This window comes from Haliotis cracherodii, unplaced genomic scaffold (assembly GCF_022045235.1).
Source record: "Haliotis cracherodii isolate W230 unplaced genomic scaffold, xgHalCrac1.p SCAF_1, whole genome shotgun sequence".
NCBI lineage: Eukaryota > Metazoa > Mollusca > Gastropoda > Lepetellida > Haliotidae > Haliotis > Haliotis cracherodii.
The window spans coordinates 71,562,167-71,585,838 of record NW_027266264.1 but is presented as its reverse complement, the minus strand read 5'-3'; the positions used below and the strand labels follow the sequence as shown (position 1 = coordinate 71,585,838).

The following is a 23,672-nucleotide window of genomic DNA, read 5'->3' as shown; positions in this document are numbered from 1 at the left end:
ACGTTCCCATCACGTTCGGTTTATCATTCAGACGTTCCCATCACGTTCGGTTCATTATTTAGACGTTTCCATTGCGTCCGGTTCATTTTGTGAACGTACCCATCACGTTCGGTTTATTGTGAAGCCGTTCCCTTCATGTTCGGTTCATTATTTAGACGTTTCCATCACGCTCTGTTTATTATTTAGACGTTTCCATCACGTTCGGTTCATTATTTAGACGTTTCCATTGCGTCCGGTTCATTTTGTGAACGTACCCATCACGTTCGGTTTATTGTGAAGCCGTTCCCTTCATGTTCGGTTCATTATTTAGACGTTTCCATCACGCTCTGTTTATTATTTAGACGTTTCCATCACGTTCGGTTCATTATTTAGACGTTTCCATTGCGTCCGGTTCATTTTGTGAACGTACCCATCACGTTTGGTTTATTATGAAGCCGTTCCCTTCATGTTCGGTTCACTATTTAGACGTTTCCGTCACGCTCTGTTTATTATTTAGACGTTTCCATCATGTTCGGTTCATTATTTAGACGTTCCAATTGCGTCCGGTTCATTTTGTGAACGTACCCATCACGTTTGGTTTATTATGAAGCCGTTCCCTTCATGTTCGGTTCATTATTTAGACGTTTCCGTCACGCTCTGTTTATCATTTAGACGTTTCCATCACGTTCGGTTCATTATTTAGACGTTTCCATTGCGTCCGGTTCATTTTGTGAACGTACCCATCACGTTTGGTTTATTATGAAGCCGTTCCCTTCATGTTCGGTTCATTATTTAGACGTTTCCGTCACGCTCTGTTTATTATTTAGACGTTTCCATCATGTTCGGTTCATTATTTAGACGTTTCCATCACGTCTAGTTCATTCTTTGAACGTACCCATCACGTTCGGTTTATTATGAAGCCGTTCCCTTCATGTTCAGTTCATTATGTAGCCGTTCACTACATTTTCGGTGAATTATGTAGCCGTTCACTACACGTTCGGTTAATTATGTAGCCGTTCACTACACTTTCGGTTTATTTTTTAGCCCTTCCCATCGCTCAGTTTATTATGGAGTAGAATTAAAAGTTTAAAGCAGATTGCTTCTCGTATAAGAGAACAATAAAGAAGACATGAACTTTATTTTTGAAGTTGTTTAAAAAACTTCAAATGATACCATCGAATATATTGTAGATGCAATGATGAAAAAACATAATATGTCACACGTGGCACTGTGAGGGAAAACGTAAAACGATTTTTTGAAACGTTCACAAGAATTTACACCGATCCCCGCCAGACAGTGATGTATGGTAACTATGCGGGAAGGGGGAGATTTGCTAGACCCATTAAAGAGATTGCTTCGTGTTTAAATGCCCCAGGGAATGCGGCAAACATATCAAGTTTAAATCAATGTAGTGGAACTTTCAATTTATGCTAAATTTCTACACGTGTGTTGTCTTTTTAAATTTCACCCAACTTTAATTCAGATGTACAGATTCTCGGAGATGGTACGTTCACCAGGCGGTAGACATGAAACTTCACATCCTTTATGAACGTAAAGTGGTGTTATTTTATGTCTCGACGGTCCATTACAGCTGACTGTAAGAATTGATGTTTATCCCGTAAAAATGTTTTCATTTCCATTTATATGCACATACTGCTCGCAGACTGATTCCATGGTTTTATTTTTTCTGCAAATGAATTACTGGAGTTTCATGAGCAAAACTAACAAGTCTGTCATCGTGAGATTTGATGGGACTATTAATGACCTATATCTGTCCCTCAAAGAGTGAACGCTGTTCGTGTATGGTCAGTTATTATTGACCAGCAAGATTAATTAAGAGCTAGCCAGATTTGACCATTAGCTTGATCAATTCCGGTGAAGGGACACAATTACAGCTAGCAAACGCTGTGATTAATTCAGCTAAAGCGTCGAGATGTGATGTCACATAGACATAAAGATTTAATCAATTTCCCAGCCAACTGCTGCCTACATACAAATATAGAATCACAACTATCCACACTATATGGGTGCTCAACGCGACTCTCTATATGCACCGGGTCAGCTAGTTGAGAACAAAAAGCCACGATTTAAATTATCTTACGAGTTCCCTTTGGTCGGCTTATTGGACCAAGACAAATCTGAAATGACAGGCTATATGCATTTCGCGGAAAAGCTAATATTTGGAAAGCTGTTTTGAAAATTGAGCAAACAGCGACGAACAGGTCGCCGAAGCGATATGTTATATTATGTGTGTTTGAAATCGATATCCAATGTAAATGTTGCAATTAGAAGCTCGTGGTGGCGCGTGCTGTTTCGCCGACTGACTATTGAGACTTGGTCGATGGTAAACAAGAATTCTGAAATCAAATACGCGTGTCTGAGCTGTCGATTTCGGATCATAGAAATACCTCGATATTGTATTGTGCCTTCAAAAAGCAGACAGGACGCAAAATCATTGTTCGGAGGCTGATGGGAATCGACCTGGTTTTTATACTTCTTTGCGATCATGTCAGAAATTGATGGTTATCCATTTGGAAAAGACAGTTTTATTCACAAGACTTGTTGTAACAGACGCCCTTCGCTGATAAGGTATTGAGCTGATATAAAAGTAGGAATGATGCAACAAAGAACGAACAAAGAATCATTGACGGGTCTCGAGTGATATATGAGGTAACAATCTGAATTCGTGTTTTCTAAATGAACAAGTATTCAGAACAGACTGTGACGTCGGTCGGAAATCTATATATGGTGTTGTACAAAGTGGTATAATAAATGAAGTATTGTGAACTTCGGGCTTCTGTTTGTTCATTTAGGATAAGCTTTACATTCCACTTGAAGAGGCATCTGCAATATAAATCATGATATTTGATGTAAATGAATATTGTCAATAACACGAATTAGAATGATAAAGACAGAGTTTGTGAGATTGATATAAAAAAAATCTGTGTGTGGAAAGGTTACGTTATTCTTTCCTTTACCATCCTCGTGTGTCCGGGGCATAATAATTGGATACCTTTATGAACCTCGCATAACCAAATACAGCTATTATATTGGTTCTGTCAGTTATCCTACATGACAATGCATGAGTGAGTGAATGGGTGGGTGGAGTGAGTGAGTGGGAGGGTGGGGTAAGTGAGTGGGTGGGTGAGTTTTTCAACGCCAATATTAGCGACAATTCAGCATTATGACCGCGGAGGATACTAAAAAATGTGAAAATGGAATCGAGGTTTTCAGATCTATAATCACAAAGGAACCTGACTGTAGCGGAATCCCTTAGAGCCAATCAAGATCCGTTCCCCTGCCGCCGTACAGTGTTTTGCAAATCACCAGCCCCATGAAAAAAAGTATTTCACCTTAAACGAAATAGCCTTTTTTTAAAAACATACAATACAAGTTGGTTCAAACTTAAAAGTATTTAGAAGTATATTTCGAAAGAGGCCACTGCAACGCGTCTTACCAATTATTACCTTAGCAATAATACGTTTAACAAGATATTTAAATGCAAATGATTGTTGAGAAATATCAATCCTTTATTATTATCATATTACGCATGTTTGTATAAAAACAAGTAAATATAATCATTATTAAGTCATGGACTTAATTACGTGCAAACTAGTTCGCTATTAGTGTTCCAGTGTGCAATTGCAAATACAATTACTGTTTTTGTTTTTTTCAAAACGTTGTCTCGAATCTCCAATTCCATCCCAAGAGGAGATCAGGTCGCAAGTTCAACCGAGGAGCCGGTTATATTTGGCATATTCGTCAATGTGTCTTTAAGATAGCCAGTTCTTCTAGGTCACGGCGGAGGGTGTGTGTCACTGGAAAGGGCCTGCTTTCAAACCGATTTTGAGTTATCACAAATTTAATCCGATTTCCACTGCTGATCCGAGCACACTTTTCGTATAACCCGGTTTTCGGTGAGAGGGCGGGGTCTCTAGCTGTCAAGTACATCTCAAAATCACGTGGAGTAGACACAGAACCAGCCAATCAGATTGTTGTTTTACAACAGCGAGCGTCGAGGAACAGAATGTAAACAGTAGAAACTGGCTCAAAGAAACGGGCTCTAGAAACTATTCAGAATTAATATTGGGTACGTTGCTTGTTTCAAATACGTAGTTTTTGGAAAGAGTATGGTCGTATTGCTCAAGATACTGAATACACAACGAGACCGTTCAAGTATTTTTTTCCAAAACCTAAACGAGACCTGGAAGGTAAACACCTTTCTTAAAGCATTGTCAAAGTAAAAATCTAAACAAGTTCACCGTTGCAAACGGAATCAAATTATGACAAGTTGTCTAATACTTGCAAAAATATCCCCTAAAGCATATCGATTCAAGCGAGAACCGAACCAGTCACGTTACTTTGAGTGACAGTAATATATTCACACATTATGTTTGATTATTCACAACTTCCACAACAAGCCCCGCCCTTATCACACCACTGGCTGAATGTGTGGGAACTACACGCATATGTAATGAGCTCACGTGGGTCGTGGAGGAAGATGGCAGTGTTTGTTGATAGGGCCAATCATTCGTCCCCTTATATGGAGAGTTCTATTTGCTGACTGGCATTGTAACTTGGGGCTAATGCGCTGTGGCGGATTACCTTCATGTGTGTGGTATCTTAACAGCCTGTTCACACGGCATTTTCTATCGCAGTGCTCGATATTGCAGAGGTATTGTGCACCGTAAACAAGCATTCTGGCACTGAGACGACGAGGAGAGCTTTGGATGTACCACCGTTGAATTGTACAGGGTGGCCAGACTACCCGATTCGGCGATGTGTATAAGCAGCTGAGAGTGACCGATAATGTTGCAATGCGGGTGATGATATCATGACCTTTGGCCTGGTTTTGCTCGCTGTTTACGCAAGTGGAATATAGCTTGTCGTCTCGAGAGAGGTCTGAAAAACGCCACTTGGCGGTTCAAGCAAGGCAGACTTGGATAGTGGCTTTTTGATACGGAAATTACCCGGTCCAGATCGAGGGATATTCACAGCGGTCAGGCGCCCTCTCATCGCGGGCAGGATTTACCTCCAAGATGTACCCAAATAGGCACCCAGTAAGTGGTTTCTAGTACTTAACACTCACCGTTGCTTGTATCCGCACGCTGACTCTTTGAACCGAGAGTGTTATTGTTATAACCAAACACTCCAGCACATATATCATGTGATACAACCGATGTGTTTACATTATGAAATGCGGGAGCCTCGTTGAACTTTTTGCTGCAGACTGCGCTGTATGGGGACAGGGGTGGGGTAATTGCTTCTCTCCGATAGCAGGATGTGGGGTGGCCGTAGGCTTGTAGCGGAAGTAGTGGAATCAAATATGAGTCAAGTGGACCAAATACTAGTGCTGTGACATGGGTGGAGTTCCTGATACGTTTTTGACCTATCGCAATTATTAATAAATAACGCGTTGCTGCATACCAAAATAGGATTGAAAACATTCATATCTGATATCATTGTTCTGCAACGGTATCAGTCATCAATAGAGATCAATATGATTGCCTTGTTCGATTGCCTGTTTAAAACAATACAATTACTAATAGCTGGTGTTTTTCGCGTTTATTCGGCCAAAGAGTAGTTCTCAAGTGGTGTCAGCGAATGATATACGTTCATGCGAGGCAGGTTACATTCATGAAAATATGCAACTGGCAAGCAACTTATTGATCGTTATTGAATAGCAGTATTAACCTTGATAGAGAACGACGGTGTTGTTGATGACTTGCTGCTGTTGATTGATGTAGTGTTAGTGCAAAGGTAGTTAGCGTTCCTCGTGCAGATGGGTTTAATTAAAATAAAATGTTTCAACGATTAAATCGCTGTTGCTTGGAGCACGGTCATGTAAATCGTTTGTCTGTTTCGTGATTTTGAGCATGTACTCAATAATTACATTAAACATGGTCACTTGTTCACAAATAACTGACCAATGTACTGGACGGTCAAGCGTGACGTTCTCCTATGACGAACACATGTTTATAATGTTAAGTATGCAACTCAATAATTACATTTAATATGGTCACTTCACGAATAACTGACCAGTGTACTGGACGGTCAAACATGGCTTTCTTCTGTTACGAACACACGTCTATGATGTTGAGTATGTAACTCAGTAATTACATCAAACAGACCCGTGAACATCCGGGTTGGAATAGGTCTTCAGCAACCCATGCTTGCCCTAAAAGGTCACAATGCTTGTCGTAAGAGGCGACTAACGGGATCGGGTGGTCAGATTCGCTGACTTGGTTTGATGCATATCATCATATCCCAAGTGCGTGGATCGATGCTCATGATGTCAATCACTGGATTGTCTGGTCCAGACTCGATTATGTATAGACTGCCTTCATATGGCTGAAATATTGCTGAGTGCGGCCTTAAACAACAAACAAACAAACATCAAACATGGTAACCTCTTCGCGAATAACTGAAATGGCCTTTACTGGACGTGTGTACACGGCGTGGACCGTATCCGAGGAGGGGTGCTCAATAAGGTCAAGCAGACGGTTTGTGAAGTCTGATGGACATTGATTTATGAAGAGGAAGGCACATGTCTCAGGTGGGGTGTCACAGTTTGAAAGGTCAACAGCGAATTGTTGCCCATGACAACAACACTATATCACACCATCCGCACAGAGAGAAACTGTTATACTCGTCACGACGTCCTAACACATACACACACGCACGTGTGCTTGTTGGTTGGAATATGAGTATCTGGTTGACTGGCAGTGATGTGTAGCACATGGGGAAGTATCCATGCGGGCGTTATTGACCTTTCATTCAATGATGTTGCTCAGATGAGTTCATTCAGGAAGGTGCTAACGGTACTTGCATACACGGGCTCGTTCATTGTAAGGTTAACAGTAAAAGGGTGAACACCATCCACGAATAACTATATAGGTCATATTGACTGTATGAAGGGAATGATATTGCTTGGCGATGACCAGCGTCAGAGTACCAATCAGTGATGCATCATCGCTTTCATAATCATCATCACTTTCATAATCATCCTCATCGCCATCAAGAAATATACACAAATGTCGTAAATATGACTCTTGTGGCCATGAATATCTTTGACGTTTTCTCTTTAGACGTTATGTTGGTAATTTAAGTAAATCATTTGTGTAATCTCGATACGTAGGTTTCAGTTGTAACATACGCCAGAGTCGCCTTTCTTTCGTGTTTGATTCCTTCTTTTATATGGTCGGGTTCTTCGAGTATCCTGACTCGGATGTGGTAAACACTGCGTGTAATATAGTAAGCGCCTGTGTGTAGGTTCGTCTTTCAGGGCTGAGGGTTCTCCAGTGTATGTAACAATATGTCGCGTTGTGTACACGGAGATGAGGTGATGACGGCTGTAGCGTGGGGATGTCTTGTTAATGACATATGTCAATGTATAGTGGTGTTCTTGTGGAGGCCTGCAAGCGTGGCTTCAGTGTTATTATATGACGCAAACAAACGTGACTAGTGTTGTTTCTGTGACATACATTCATGATTCTAGTGTTGTTTATGTGACATATACAATAATGATTCTAATGTTTATGTGACATACATTCATGATTCTAGTGTTGTTTATGTGACATATACAATAATGATTCTAGTGTTTATGTGGCATAAATTCATGATTCTAGTGTTTATGTGACATAAATTCATGATTCTAGTGTGTATGTGACATTCATGATTCTAGTGTTGTTTATGTGACATATTCATGATTGTAGTCGCCGTCATATAGCTGGAATATTGCTGAGTGCGGCGTTAAACAACAAACCATCCGACCAACCATGATTCTAGTGTTTATGTGACATATACATTATGATTCTAGTGTTTATGTGACATAATTCATGATTCTAGTGTTTATGTGACATACATTCCTCATTCTAGTGTTTATGTGACATACATTCCTCATTCTAGTGTTTATGTGACATACATTCCTCATTCTAGTGTTAATGTGACATACATTAATGATATTCTAGTGTTCATGTGATACATTCATGATTCTAGTGTTGTATATGTGACGTATTCATTCGTGATTCTAGGCAATGTGACATATTTTCATGATCTCTTGAGTTGTTTTTATGACATAAACATTCATGTCTCTTTGCGTTGTTTATGTGACCAACATAGGTTGCTGGGAACCAATATTCTTACCTGGAATCCTCACGAGTACAAACATGCGTAGTGTTGCGATATACAACACACGTGTCGGGGGTTTCCATATACAACACACATGTCTATGGTTGCAATATACAACACACGTGTCTATGGTTGCCGTATAAAACACACGTGTCAATGGTTGCCATCTACGACACACGTGTCTACAGTTGCCGTATACATCACACGTGTCCGTGGTTGCCATATATAACACACGTGTCAATGGTTACCGCATACAACACGCGTGTCTATGGTTGCAATATACGACACACGTGTCTGTGGTTGCCGTATACAACACACGTGTCCATGGTTGCCGTATACAACACACGTGTCATTGATTGCCATATACAACAAACGTGTCAGTGGTTGCAATATACAACACACGTGTCATTGATTGCCATCTACAACACACCTACCTGGTGTTGTATGATAACACACACACACATACACACACACACACACACACAACACAGTGGTTGTTCTGAAGGTGACTGTTGGCATGGCTGGAAAGAACACACGACCGTTGCCTGTCATACACGCCACACATGTAATAACTACACGCCATGTATGTGCCAAGCGTCATGTTTCTTCAGTGTAGGTGCACGCTTGTGATGACATCACGTGATTGATCCCTGTCCGTCTGTCTCGGGCGGTGTTATCTACAACATCAGCCATTACCGCCTCCGATTGGTTTCCGATATTGCTCTGATGAGGTAATCGATGACGAGAGGAGATGTCAGCGAGAAAAGTGTTATATTCGTGTTTTGCACCCATTCGCCAGTGTCATTGAACGCACAAGGGATTAAGGTTTAAGTCGGACGAGTCACTGTCTACTGCGTGTGGTCATTCTCTGAAGTGCTTACACAAACTTGCTTTACACGTGTAAAGCACCGACATTTCACTTGCCAAACACATGAATTTGAATTCTTTCGTTTTAATCCATCGTGCACTTTTTCTTGGTGTGTTTGTACCTTTATTATGCAGAGAAAAACGTCTATAAAAATAAAATAAAATTTTTAAAAATATCATTGTTTAAGATCATTTTGAGATCACTGGAGTGATAAAACGTTCCCTGTCGTACAGTACATTAGTGTCTTCCCAGAATTTTTGCCCTATTATAACATTCCCAATGATTTTAATTATTCCTTCTCTGTATTGTACAATTATAAGTGTTTATCAATAAAATGTTAATTTCAAATTTGGAGTGTCTCCATGCGTTTTATTAATGCCTCATTTGTTGTCCGACAGACACGTAACATCCTCAATTACACTTAACAACAAGCGTTATCGACTCGAACCCTCATACAGCCATGTTGACGCAACCCCCGTCCCTCCCCCCACGTCAATCCGTGTTGACGCAACAACACCCCCCGACACCCATCAGCTCAAGCAGCCCGTCTAGACGAGTTGTTCAATCAGACCAGCCAGTCGTGCCATCTTGCCTTCACTCTCGTCAGCTACTACCGTTAAGCATGCATAAAGAGAAAGATGTACATTGATTGATTCTTTCTCACAATGATCGATTATCGATCTGGAGTTCAAGTTGGGATCTTGTGACATGCTAGAGATTTCTTATGCGTTAGTGTTGAATGTTTGCACACAACATGTCTATACTATATCTCGTGGGTGAAATCGATTACACTCGGTGTGTGTCTAACAAAAGCGGGTCGATGTCTATTGCATTAACATATGTCTTTAATGAGAGTGCGTGGAACTGTTTGTGTTAGCAGTCAATGCCTCGCGGCATAATGTCGGTTTCTTTATTTACATATTTACCTCGTGTTGTTGACTGTTGATTGATGCAGACGTGTTGACACTTGATTGTTGATTGCGCTTGTACAGTGTCGGGGTTTTTGTTTGAAGTGGCAGTAATCCACTTGTTTTTGTTTTTTTATTTATGAATTCATTTATGTCTGTCTGCCTCTGTCCGTTGTCCATCCGCCCGACCGTCCATCAATCCATTTATCTGTCTATCTTCTGGTCTATTTATTAACACCCTTTTCTATCCATCCATCTAGTTTTCAATCTATCTATTCAACCATTCACCCACTGTCTACCACCCTTCCTCTAAAAGAGGCGACTGTGCTTGTCGTAAGAGGCGACTAACGGGATCGGGTGGCCAGGCTCGCTGACTTGGTTGATGCATGTCGTCGTATCTCAACTGCGTAGATCGATGCTCATGATGTCAACCACTGGATTTTCTGGTCCACATTCGTTTATTTACAGACCACCGCCATATGGCTGGAATATTGCGGCGTAAAACAACAGACATTTAGTCTATTTCATATTGATCAAACCCCTTTTCTCTCATCCACCCATGCACTCCACTCGCAACAATTTTCCCACTGATTTAATTTTGTCTCCCAATATATATAGTCAGTCACTTATCGGCTTTACCTCCGCTTCCGATCCAGTCAATTTCGTGGACGGAGAAATACCAATATATCATATACCAATACATATATATGTGATGGACAACGGTTTGTGTTTGCAGCATGCAACGCATCGACTTTTATTTAAGACACTCCTAGAGCTCATCTTCTGAAAAATACGCAACAGCGAATCAATAAAAGACATCTTTCTCATTTCTCCTTCATCAGAAGGCAGCTGAATCCGTCATAACAGCAACATGGGTGTTTATCAGCGCTCGTATATCACTTTCATCAATATCAGAGGTCTGTGACCTTTGATCATGACATTTGTTGATCATATATTAATTGGTACAAGAAAACACTGTTGACGTCTATTCCAATAATCGCTATAACATATAGGTATCGATAAATGCTGCCTAATTAATGGGGACGGATGTCAGGCTGTGATTGACACGACTACAGGGGGCCGTCTCAAAACACGAAGGTTCATTAATCGTAAAATCTTTGAGAGCATAACCTGCGATGGGGGAGACTATAAAAAATCATGTCTAGACTTCATTTGTTGGTTAGACATCATACAGTCTGAATTATTACTGGAGAGGAAAGGAAAGAAATTGTGTTTTAACACTATGTCCAATGTACACGATATAAGTCGTTTTGTCCTGATAAAAGCTGATACATTTAAGGGGCGTCTCATGCAATCGTAACTTAATTTCTTTATAAAGTGATTATTGATACAACCCTCATGTGATAACTAGAATCAACGGGAGTTTCAAAGCTAGCTACAAGAGTTATTCAACTATATATATATATTTCTCCTTCATCAGAAGTGTATATATACACGCGTTAACCTTATTTTTGCAACTGTATATAAACAATCCTTTAAAAAAATCTTATTACTCTAAAATCGGACCAATTATTATTTAATAGACCCACGTGGGTCACGAGAATTGTAAACACTCCATATTGAAATGAACAACCCCGAAGATTCCGAGCCGCCATCTTGTCATTAACAAGAAGCACGTGGTAGTGATGGAGTGTGTAATTCGCGAAAAAATGGCCACTCAAATCGACTGTTTCTAGATTGATGGCGACACTTAATGCCAGTCAATGTTTTTTCGCTGTAAACACATTACAAATCCGGAGTTCTCGTTCAAATGTCACCGAGACGTATTGGGCCTAGGTTTCATACAAGATTACTGCAGCAATAATTGATAGATATGGTCGTTATCTTTCCAACATTAACGTTAAAGATTAATGGGATGAAATGATACGAAAATGGCTTTACTTTTTAAGGTGGAGTTAATCTTCTGTACATTACCGCTAGCTGTTTACAGTCGATCCGTCGTACCTACGTCTACGCGGGAACGGAAGAATCATTGGTTCCATATACCATGGTCCCATATACCATTTTTCGGGAACGTTTTTGGTTGAATATCGCAAACCGTCTTTGAAAGGGGTCGATATAACATGGAGCAGGCGATTGACTACACAAAGTGGACCAGCACACGCTGAAAAGAATATTGGGGATTCTTGCCCCAAAACGGAGACAACGCAAGATTTTCGTTTCTGAGCTATTAAACACGAATAATCAATTATATTGGATTAAAATAGAGGTTGAATTGGTCAGATGGTAGTCTTTAATATGTAAACAACTTACGTTTTTAAATAACAAAAATGAGAAAGATTAAACTTATTGACCAACACACCCAAATTCTGTCATAGAAAATCAATCTGAAATACCCTGGGAGCAGAAAAAAACCCGCTAGGAAATGAGTTACAAGGTTATGGGGGATGGTAGGATACATGTATGAGGGATTGTTCACATAACTATGTATAATTCATTTAAATGTCGTACCAATACACACTTGTCGGACCCTCTGTCAAGCAACAGTGTTATCCCTTGGTGGCCTTCATGGTATTGTTTAGTGTCCAATAAAGATCCGGATAATTGGTCTTCAGCAACCCATGATTGTAGTAAGAGGCGACTAACAGGCTCGCTGACTTGGTTGATGCATGTCGTCGTATCCCGATTGCGTAGATCGATGCTCATGATGTCAATCACTGGATTGTCTGATCCAGACTTGATTATTTACAGACCACCATCATAGAACTGGAATATTGCTGAGTGCGGCGTAAAACAACAAACATCCAATTGTGTTACCATAGCCAACATCCTGAGTTTCACTCTACATATGAAATCTATCCAGACGTGATCAACCTCACCATGCTAGTTATTATAATATACCTCTCTCACATCGGGAATTCCCCTCACGCCAACCTGACATGCCGTGATATAACAGAAATACCATTCAAAGCATCAACTATCCAGTATTACACTGAATTTCCATCTCTTATGAAATTCACACAGCTAATGCAAACAGGTGATGATCTTGTCCTTAATGTTGGTGTGTTTTTAGCAAAAGCCTACAAATTAAGAAACGCCAAGTACATGTACTTTTTTTCATGAATGAAATAGTTACATACATGTTCTTTACACCCGCATGCGTGATTTAGCGTGCCATATTAATGTGTTATGGGCCTGTGGCCTTCTACAGAAATAAATTGTCTCTCGGTGTGTGACTTATCAAATTATGACAATATTTGGACCTATTCGTTATTACAACACATCTCTATCGTCCTTCTATTTTTTGTCAGCATTTCAAAGCAATCTGATTTCATATTTCGAAGTTCTGACTATAACAAATAAATATTGATATATTCTGAGGTCGTACTGGGTCGTGATTTTTGTGAGGACCTCCTGCTATCAATCTGTATACATAATGTAAAGCCACTCTCAGTAAGTCGTATGAAAACGTCGATTACACACATTTATTAATGTACTGGCGGGATATGACAACCCACGCCTCGCTCAGATGGTTATCAATGCGCGAAGAATAAGTTACTTTATAAAACGACGAACCTCAATTAAAATGATTGCAAATACCAAAAGGTATAATTTAGCGTAGCATAGTTCAACGATGACTAAGAGCGCCGATCTATCCGGCTTTCCTGAGAATATAAGCTCTCGACTATAGCTCTGCGATTTATGATCGCCTTCAATTTGGGGGGTTAGGCTGCAGCACCTGTTGCTCTGATGTGGGAGCGACGTTGATGGACGATGTGATAGTGCTATCGGTTGTAGGTAATATGCAACACGATGCCAGTGGTGTGGTCTGTGTTTTATCACTGCCGCATAGATCGCTTTCAGTCGACGACGGGATGAAGGCTGTGCATTGGACCTCCGCTGTTGGCGGAATGGCTCACCCGCCTTGTTCAGACTCCTCGTGCGTTTTGTTGTGTGATTCAGTCCCTGTATGGTTTGTTCAGTCCATGTACGTTTTGCCGAGTGGGTCAGTCCATGTTCACTTTTTAAGCGGCTCAGTCAATATGTGGTTTGTTTCGTGGTTGAGTCCATGTGCGTTTTGTCAAATTGTTTATTCCCGTAGTCTGTTTTTGCTGAGAGGTTCAGTCCATGTACGTTTTGTCAAATTGTTCATTCCCGTAGTCTGTTTTTGCTGAGAGGTTCAGTCCGGGTACGTTTTGGTAGGTTGTTTAGTCCATGTGCGTTTTGTCAAATTGTTCATCCCCGTAGTCTGTTTTTGCTGAGTGGTTCAGTCCGGGTACGTTTTGGTAGGTTGTTCAGTCCATGTGCGTTTTGTCGAGCTGTTCAATCCGTCTACTTTCTGGTGTGCCCGCCGGTATAATGCTGCAATATTTCTAAAAAAACGTCGTAAAACCCAGCTCACTTAACCCGTCAACGTTTTGTTGAGTATTTCAATCCGTGTACATGTAGTGACTTGTTTAGTCCATGTCCGTTGGTTGAACGTTTGATTCTCGCCATCCGTTTTTGTTTAATTCTTTACTTTGTGAAAGTGGCGAAGTACCCAAGTGCGTTAAGCTGCGTTTGTATATTTTACTTGTATCTGGCTTCTTCACCTCTTTACGTATGTAATGAATTATATTCTCTCCAACTACAAGCCCAGAAGACCCGTGAAGATTCCGGGATAGAATTGGTCTTCAGCAACCCATGCTTGCCGTAAAAGGTGACTATGCTTGTCGTAAAAGGCGACTAACGGGATCGGGTGGTCCGGCTCGCTGACTTGGTTGATACATGTCATCGATCCCATTTGCGTGGATCGATGCTCATGATGTCAGTCACTGGATTGTCTGGTCCAGACTCGATTATTTTACAGACCGCCGTCGTATGGCTGGAATATTGCTGAGTGCGGCGTTAAACAACAAACAAACAATACAAGCCCAGAACTTAGACCATGGTAGGGATCTATCAAACACGCAACAATAGAAAGACAGTGACAGTAAAACATGAGTTTTACAAACTCCACGGAACTGTTTAAATGTGTACACCGTTGAAGTGTGTTCGCTGTATACGTAGGTCGTAACTCGCGAAACCGTGTCCGCCATTTTAGATCTTCCCACTATTCACATACACGAACATACCATTGACGGCATGCTGTACGAGGACAATGTATGCAAGAATGGCCGACAAATAGCAGCTATTTGACCATCAAGACGAGTATAAGAGGCATCTGTAGGCAGACTGATTCCTAGGTTAGCTGGATGAATACTGATGCAACGTTTACCTCATTTGACCCATGACAGCGGGGGTCTTTTCAGCTCATGCGATTACGATTTGAAATTCTCCATTGATGTTTGAAGTTTTATTCGTGTGTTCTTATATGTCGATTGTTAACACTCTAAATCCCTTTTCATCCTTCAAAGCTAACGAATTTAAAAATCTAAACAGAAATGGCTCTCTTCATAGCTATGCTAATTTGATTTTCGTCTCTTGATTTTCCCCTCGACTCAAAAGATAAATTTTATACCCAGTGTTTTAAGAACATTACTTTCCGAACGAGCAGTCTGTTCTCTGTTAACGACATCCATCCAACAGTGCGGCCTTGGGTGTGTTTTTATTACTGGCGATATTTTAAACTGAGAATTGAATTATGAATAATGAAATTAGAGAACATTATGACAACGTTATATCAGTGGTAATTTCCCCTAAACTGATAAAAGCAGCGGTAACTTGATTCGACCGTTGCTATCTCCTCTTTCTAGCGGAATGACACGCTTGAACAAGTGAGTAAATCGGTTGTCTAATCACTCTACTATCGGCGTAGTGTTACACAGAGATGATCACCCGCGGATTAGCTGATAGCAGATGAAACACTTACGTCACACAGTGATAGTGTGTTGCGATGGTAATACGATATGTCTGTATAACGTTCTGGATGAGATCATATCAGATGAAAGTAGACGACCTATATATAAAATCTGTCCCCACAGAGGTTGTGGGAGAGAGAGGTTATTATTATCGTTGTTGATAATAGTAATAATAATATCGCAATAGCTATAAAAATGTGATTATCATGATAATTACTTGAAGAAGAATAATAGTTTTTATTTATATTTTATTTTATATTTTCAATTACTAGAATAAAAATGAATGCAAAAATAATAGTTCTTATTTATATATTTGTTGCTTTCAATTACTAAAAACTAATGATGATAATAGTATGTTAGTAATAATGACAATAAATAATTGTGATGATAACGATTATAATAAAAGTGATATTTTTAAAAGTAACAATTATTATACGAATATCAATCATTTTGTTGAAATCTAATATTGTGTGATTGTGGTGCCATAGGACTATCTCCTAATTGTTATTGATATTGTTTTCTGTCTTGTTTACCAAGACAGGCGTGGAGTCTTCCCACTGATGACATTCTTACATTGTCAGCTGGCCATGACAGGTTAACCTCTTGTCATGTGGACAAGGTGATAAAACTCAGGCTTGTTGCTAGCACAAAACATGAGTGAATGAGTGAGTATGGTTTGATGCTGCTATTAGCAGTATTCCAGGAATATCCTGGCAGGGGACACCAGAAATGGGCTTCACACATTGTACCCATGTGAGGAATGGAACCTGTGTCTTCGGCGTGACAAGAAAACGCTTTAACCACTAGGCTACCTGCTGCTTCTACAATAACATGAAGGTTAGCTTACTATACTGTTGTCCCACCTGCTTGCAATCCAGGCACAGACGACAGCATCCATGATGTAGTGGATAGAGCATCTGCCTTGAGAGTGAAAGGTTGGGGGTTCGATCTCAGCCGTGTCAAACCAAAAGATGTTAAAAGATGGTACTTGTTGTTAACTTGCCTGGGACTCGGCATTAAGGGGATTAAACAAGGACTTGTCAGCTTGGAGTCAGTATACTGTGTCTAAGTGGGGTGTTCATGTTAAACTGCGGCATGGTATCTCAGTGCACTAATAAACAAATTTTAAACCAGACAAATACAAGACACACACACACACGTACACACACACACACGTACACACACCCACACGTACACACACCCACACACACACAAACACACACACACACACACACACACACACACACACACACACACACACTCACTCTAAGCTTCTAACAATCCCCTAAGCTTCTAAGCTTACCCACATCATTTTCCACTAGACAAAGTCTCGCCAGTGCATGCAGCAGGTGAATGCAATGGCTTCACATGTGTGCAACACATTGATAGTATTGTCAAGCATTTTACTTGTAATGTCAAATAACAACTCTACTGCATGTAGGAGAAACAGGCCATGGCTGACATGTGAAGATCATTGAAACCGCCGGGGTTTCTGGGTAGAATGTGTCGCCAGTAACTTAAGCTTTTCGTAATAGACGACGAGGATCAGCGGTAAGATTTGTATGTCAGCGTAGTGACCCGAACTAAATGATGAATTATCACTACTTTCGGGGAAGTAATACTTAATAATTGATGTTGCTTTAGATATGTAGATTGAGACTTAAGCCCTACCCAGAGATAGGCCGTGATAGTCACAAAGTAGGAAGCACTCTTATTGAATAATTTATCTTCATTAAAACCATTTTCATCTAATTCATAACCTGGCAACTTCCCTTCACTTTAACTGCGTAATATTTGTAATTCATTCCTCCAAGGATGCAGACTGGGATAAAAGGAAATGATTTTTTTTCATCCACATTTTAAAAAAAATGTAAGATGGGATATATTTTGTTTGTAATGTTTTATTTTGTTTTAACAAACTGTTCAAGGCATCTATGTACTTTAGCTGTTCATGTGTCAGAATCCCATGAAGGGTGCTCACTGTGTCTGGACTAAATATGTTGTATTTCATCAAGCAGAGGAGGAAGGAAACACACACAGCAATGTTCTTCCTCTGTCGGTACAGGATGACAAGATGATGTGAAGTGGGAAGGGGTATGATGACACACCGTCAACCAGCCGAACCTGTGACGATCCTGGGTAGAATAGGCCTTCAGAAACCCTTGCTTGCCATAAAAGGCAACTGCTTGTTATAAGAGGCCACTAATGGGGTCGGGTAGTCAGGCTCGCTGACTTGGTTGATGCATGTCATCGATACCAATTGCGTGGGTCGATGCTCATGATGTCTATCACTGGATTGTCTGGTCCAGACTTGATTATTTTCAGACTGCCGGAATAACTGGAATATTGCTGTGTGCGGTGTTAAACAACACACAAATGATGTCAAACACTGGATTGTCTGGTCCAGACTTGATTATTTTCAGACTGCCATCATATAGCTGGAATATTGCTGAGTGCAGTGTTAAACAACAAACAAACAACGGCCAGTCTAGGGTTGTTGGGACCAATGCTAACCAGAAATCCCCAGGAGTTATCAATGTAGTCCTCTGGAAATTGGGACTTGGGGACATATTCTTCCCCAGGTCCTAAGGGGATGTTTGTTGGGGGTGACATGTCAAATCGTTTGAAATGAATGGAAATATATCCATTAGTATACAAGCCTCAAGCCACTTTTTCATAATTTAACACAATCTTCTACTTCTGTTTGAATTTCCATACTGTTATTTCAATTTGAAGATGCAACATGTCTCCTGACATGGCAGTTGTTGAGTTGTCATGCTAATGTCATGACAAAGTGAGTGGTTACAGCCTTACAGCACATGCACATCTGATAGATCAAGAATACTGACTCTGAAATATACAGCTTTTATCTGGCTTCATCATCTTCCCAAGTCAAGGGAGCTGACTATAAAAGTCCAGTTCCCACCCTTGCTGAACTATGCTGGAATTACCAGCCTCGATCGTAGCCACCAGTGGCTATTACGAGTTATGTCCCTTCTATGTCCTTCCTATTGACCAATCAGATTCCATCACTCATATCACTTGCATTTGCTTCAAACAAAATGGCAGTGCCCTGTCAAGACAATCTGATCAATAATCAAGATCTATATTGTAATAAATTGAGTCTTACCCCACGAAATGCATCAAATCAATTAAGCACCTTTAATGAAAAGATATGCAATATATCTGTCAACGCAGAGTTGGCGGTACACATGCTTTGCAAATCCTACAGTCTACCGAAATCTGCACGTTGAAATCCATGTTTAGGAACCGGATGTCTTCTTCGTTACGTGTTTTGATTAGACTATGCATAGACTTGTTAGTCTAGCCGAAATGTATCTCTGTAATTTGAGCATAGTTTGGCAAGGGTGGAAACTGGACTTTTATAGTCAGTTAACGCCCTTGCCTTGGGAACATGGGCTTCATTGACAAATAGTATTCGAAATCTCTGGGACACGGATGATATATATTGGACCATGGTCTGTATAGTAGCCTTTTACAGCTGTTCGGTTGATTTGGTATAATGAGCCCCCTGTGTGGACTCCACATGATCCATCGAATCCTTGCCTTCAATACAAACATATTGGCCTATACAATGTATAGTGTTCATAACGCTAGCTTGACACCCTACAAGCTTTAATCTCTTTGTGCCTATATTTCAGGGATAAGTACGACCTGCTCTATCTTACTGTGGCCCTTTGACTTCATTATAGAGCCTAAGGTTAACCAAGTTCAGGCTAATAACACATAATGCGTTTGTAAACTGTCAATAATGCTCTCCCTCATTCTTCTACAGGGTCCCCCTCAGCCAGGGCAACCTTTCAAGTTCACGGTGTCGGAGTCATGTGATCGGGTGAAGGAGGAATTCAGCTTTTTGCAAGCCCAGTATCACAGGTAAGAACAAGCATGGCCCCTGTCTGACAGCCGCATGATCATCACACACTCATCATGGCCGCCATTACAAAAAGTTAATCTTTGAGTGCTTCTGGGTCTTCAAAGAATTGTAATAAAAATTTGACATGTTTGATGAACAAGATTAATTTTCTTAAACTATTTGAGTTAGGTTATTAAATGTGATTATTAATTTGTCTTTTTTTCCTAAAAAATGAGGAGCTGTTTTCATTTTGATTTTAATTTGCTTAAAAAAGTATTACATTCCTGATGAATGCTTTTGATTAAAAAGCTGATAAATGTTATCAGCCGTTGTGGGCCTTTAAAGCGGAACACAGTTTAGAATAGGTCCTCAACAATCCATGCTTGTCATAAAAGGCAACTAAAGTAAATGAATCAGGTGTTCATACTATCAACCTCTGGTTTGTCTGGGTCAGAATCGATTGTTCACACTCTATTTGTCAGACAGCTAAAAACAACAACTTTTATGGTTGAGGGCACATCAGGTGTGTGATATATTCCCTTAAATCCGAATCGACTAGTCCTTTCATCAACAACTGTCTGACAACTGATACAATTTTTTATTTTTTTTTATACAAATCAGTGTTTATACTTGGTTTATTATTGCTTTATACTTTGGAACATATTGCACAGTTGATGGAGTTTTACATTATATACATGAAGTAATAATACTTCCACATCAAAGTCAATGTACTGTCAATCAAACAAACTGGCAATTTTGCTGACTAAGGCATTAAGCAACAAACACATAATTACTTTAGATGTGTGATTAACCTTCATCAAGAGCAAGTACTCAATGTTTGTAATCATGCAAAAACTATTGCCTCATTTCCAAATATTGACTCCTATTGAAAGTCAAAATACACTGATCTGGTACATTAGCCAATGTGAATCTGCTACCGCCAACCGTTGGAACAAATGAATGAAGTAAAACTGCAGTGATGAACAAACTACCCCTTAAACACAGATTCCAGTATTCAACACGTTTCATGTCTTTGAAATGTACATAAATGCGAACATCAAATAAAGAACTCCAGAGAAAGATTCCACTCAGGGAAAAACCCGCCAGAGCCCACAGAGCAGAACATGTTTATTCTTTTGAAGCACTTGTCAGCTTCAGCATTGAACTCACATCTTCTAGCTAAAGGCCATTATTACGAGGTTTGCCCTGTCGAGTTACAACCGGTCAATTCACTGAAGCAGACTTTATAACAACCCCAGGGCTGTGAACGCCATGATGCTTGTCAGGGCCTAATTACTGTAATTCAGTACAGACAGGTTGCAAAGCTTGGCTATGTTGTGTGGACCTTCAGGAACACTTACAGTCTCCACTGCTGAACTATCAGTCAGGAATAATTGTGGTCTGCCAAAGAAACGGTAAATCTTGTCCACATGCGACTCCACGGCTACCTTACAGAGACGAGTCAATCAGTGTGATAATGCATTGTGATTGGTCATCCGACATGTTCGGTCATGCATGATCGGACCACCGATTTGGAATTGGAAATTGGTGCGGAGGTCAAATGTCATGTCAATTTCAGAGTTGTGTCTTACCATTGTCCATTGGTGCAAATCATGCAATTGGGCTCATGACTAATAAATCAATGATCAGGTCACTAAGGGACTAAAAGATGCATCATGGGTAAAAGCAGAAGGCGTATTTTGTTGTGAGTTTCCCAAATAGGCATTTGATTGGCAGAACTCAGTAATTTAACATAATCAATTACAATTAGGAATAAAAAGGTTTATTATTGATTGATTTTGAATTAAATTGTTTGGGCCGCTTTGGTTAATTTGTTATACTCTTAGTGAATTAGAGTCTCAGGTTCAGATGCAGTTAAATGACAGTTTTTGCTATTTTGGTAAATGTTTAAAATTAATTTACATGGCTGATTCATGCCAGTTAGATTTAGGGCTCATGAAAACTATAAGTGAAAACAGAGAAGCAACTTTTTCATCCTTTTTTAATCTGGTTCTAGTTTCAAATTAGTGTATGAAGTAGTGATGAATGTATGGAAGTCTGATATCGGGCGCTAGTCATCAGTTACAACTGAACATATCCCTTACTGTTGCAAGCTTCTCAATGCCACATCATCAGATTTAGGGCATAATTTGAGATTGCTATCCAATTTCACTTAATGAGATCTTATTTTCATGAGGTGACCATTTTGAAAAATATCAACTTCTCACTATTGGATCTTTGATTTTCATTTTGTTCTGTCAGTATTCAGTTCTGTGGTGCCCAGTCATTGATGAACTGATATGCTTCATGTTCTGATGGATTACAAGTGAAAACATTATCATGGAGTTTACAAATCTTTCCAGGTTCTCTTGTCAGTTGTTTAACTTTGACATCTTATGATAAGCAGAGCTCCAGATAAGCTTTTGGTGTTATGGGTATTTTACCCATGCATATTAAAATCATTGGGTATCAGTAATTCTATCTGGGTATTCAAATTTCTGTTACCCACTAGTTTTTACACATAAATATATAAAAACACTATTAATCTAGTCCCTGCAAACTGGTGTCGTGGTGGTTCGAGAGCTTTATAGGACTAAAAAATACTGCGATACTTCCACAAGAAAGTGTGATGGCAAATGATCATGATGTAACTGTCATCGTGGAGTTTGGCAAGGTTGAGGGAATGCCCGTTTATAATTTCAAAATAAGTTGCTGATTTGCTAATCGAATACGCAGAGTTACTTCACAATATTGTGATGATACGCTAAAGTTATATTTTTGTAGCGTATCTGTAATGTTCGTTGCGTACTTGATACGCTTGGATTTTATTTCACTGCATATTTCTGCATTTCTGATGCGTATTTTACACAGATACACGGCTTATCTGGAGCTCTGGATAAGTGAATGGTGTCAGAAACATTTTTAGTCAAAAGTTTATAAGGTTTCGTTTTAGTGACATTCCTTTCTATGTTGTTACTAAGTATTACTACCAGTTATGTGCAATAAGATATTTCTTCTTTAATGTGACCCAAGTGGGACATAGGGCCGAACTTGCATGTATTTGTTATATAGCATCGATAGGTCACACCGAAGGTCTAGGTTGGTATCCCACATATGTATCCAATGTGTGAATCCAGTTCTGGGTGCCCTTTGAGGTATTTCTGGAATACTGCAAAGAGCAGCTTAAAGGCGCCTCACTCATTTAACTGCTATTTTTGTCTTGAGTCGACAATCAAACTGAAAGTCGGTTGCACATGTTGGAGAGTTTAATTCTCTGGCAAAATTAGTAAAGTTTAGTACATTTGCTTGAAGCTTTAAAAATAGCTTGTTTTAAAATAAAGTATTTTTTTCCAGCTCTGAAACTCTGGGTCTCAAAGTAGGTCCCCATTTTGCTAGAATTGGTCTTACTTCCATCAAAGGTCAAGGTCAGCAGAATTTAAATGTTTAAACATTTGGAATATTTATTTCAAGTTGTCTGATTATACAGGACACTGTCCATTACTGCCCATTCAGGTATATGTCTGTTTTCAATAGATAAAAGGAATTATTCATAACTTATTCATTATCATCTATTATGTTTCACTCATACATAAGGTCATACATTTAAGTTTTTTAATGTTAAAGGTCAAGGTTAAGGTCAAGGTCAACAAGGTTAAATTACAATTTTTTTCAATTGTGTTGATTGCTTTCTTACAAACAGTTTTCAAATATTCAAAATGATATGTAAACTGTGGAGACTGTTACAATTCAAACCCTCTGTGTTCTGTTGAGTGTGAACCTGAAATACCTCATAAAACTCTGAAATTCTAATTTCAAAATTGATATTTAGAAGGCACCATATGGTGTTCTAGTTTCATTAGATGGTCCATTCTCTTGACATCAGGGATATATGGTTATTTCTACATGTGCATTAGGGCATGCAGTACCTGATTGTGAACGTTGTAATACTGTAATGGCCATGGTATACCTTACCATTTGGAATACGGACATTTAATGTCGACATTGACTATCTATCACAGCTGTGCCATGACAATAACATTGTGATTGAGGGGCACAGATAGCAGGGCTTTTGAATTTGAACAACTGGAAAATATATTCTTGCACAAATAAGA

At 39.7% G+C, this 23,672-nt stretch overlaps 1 protein-coding gene across 3 annotated transcripts in view; it reads left to right on the top strand.

Moving 5' to 3' along the window:
* The first annotated feature begins 4,582 nt into the window (after positions 1-4,582).
* The window catches only part of LOC139468329 (transducin-like enhancer protein 1), an 80,737-nt gene continuing 61,647 nt past the window's right edge, over positions 4,583-23,672 (top strand). For all 3 annotated transcript variants that reach the window (XM_071250431.1, XM_071250354.1, XM_071250270.1), the window contains exons 1-2: positions 4,583-5,039; positions 19,483-19,580. In XM_071250431.1, the coding sequence (XP_071106532.1) occupies positions 5,019-5,039; positions 19,483-19,580 (119 nt within the window). In that variant the 5' untranslated portion in view covers positions 4,583-5,018. The remainder of the gene's footprint in view (positions 5,040-19,482; positions 19,581-23,672) is intronic.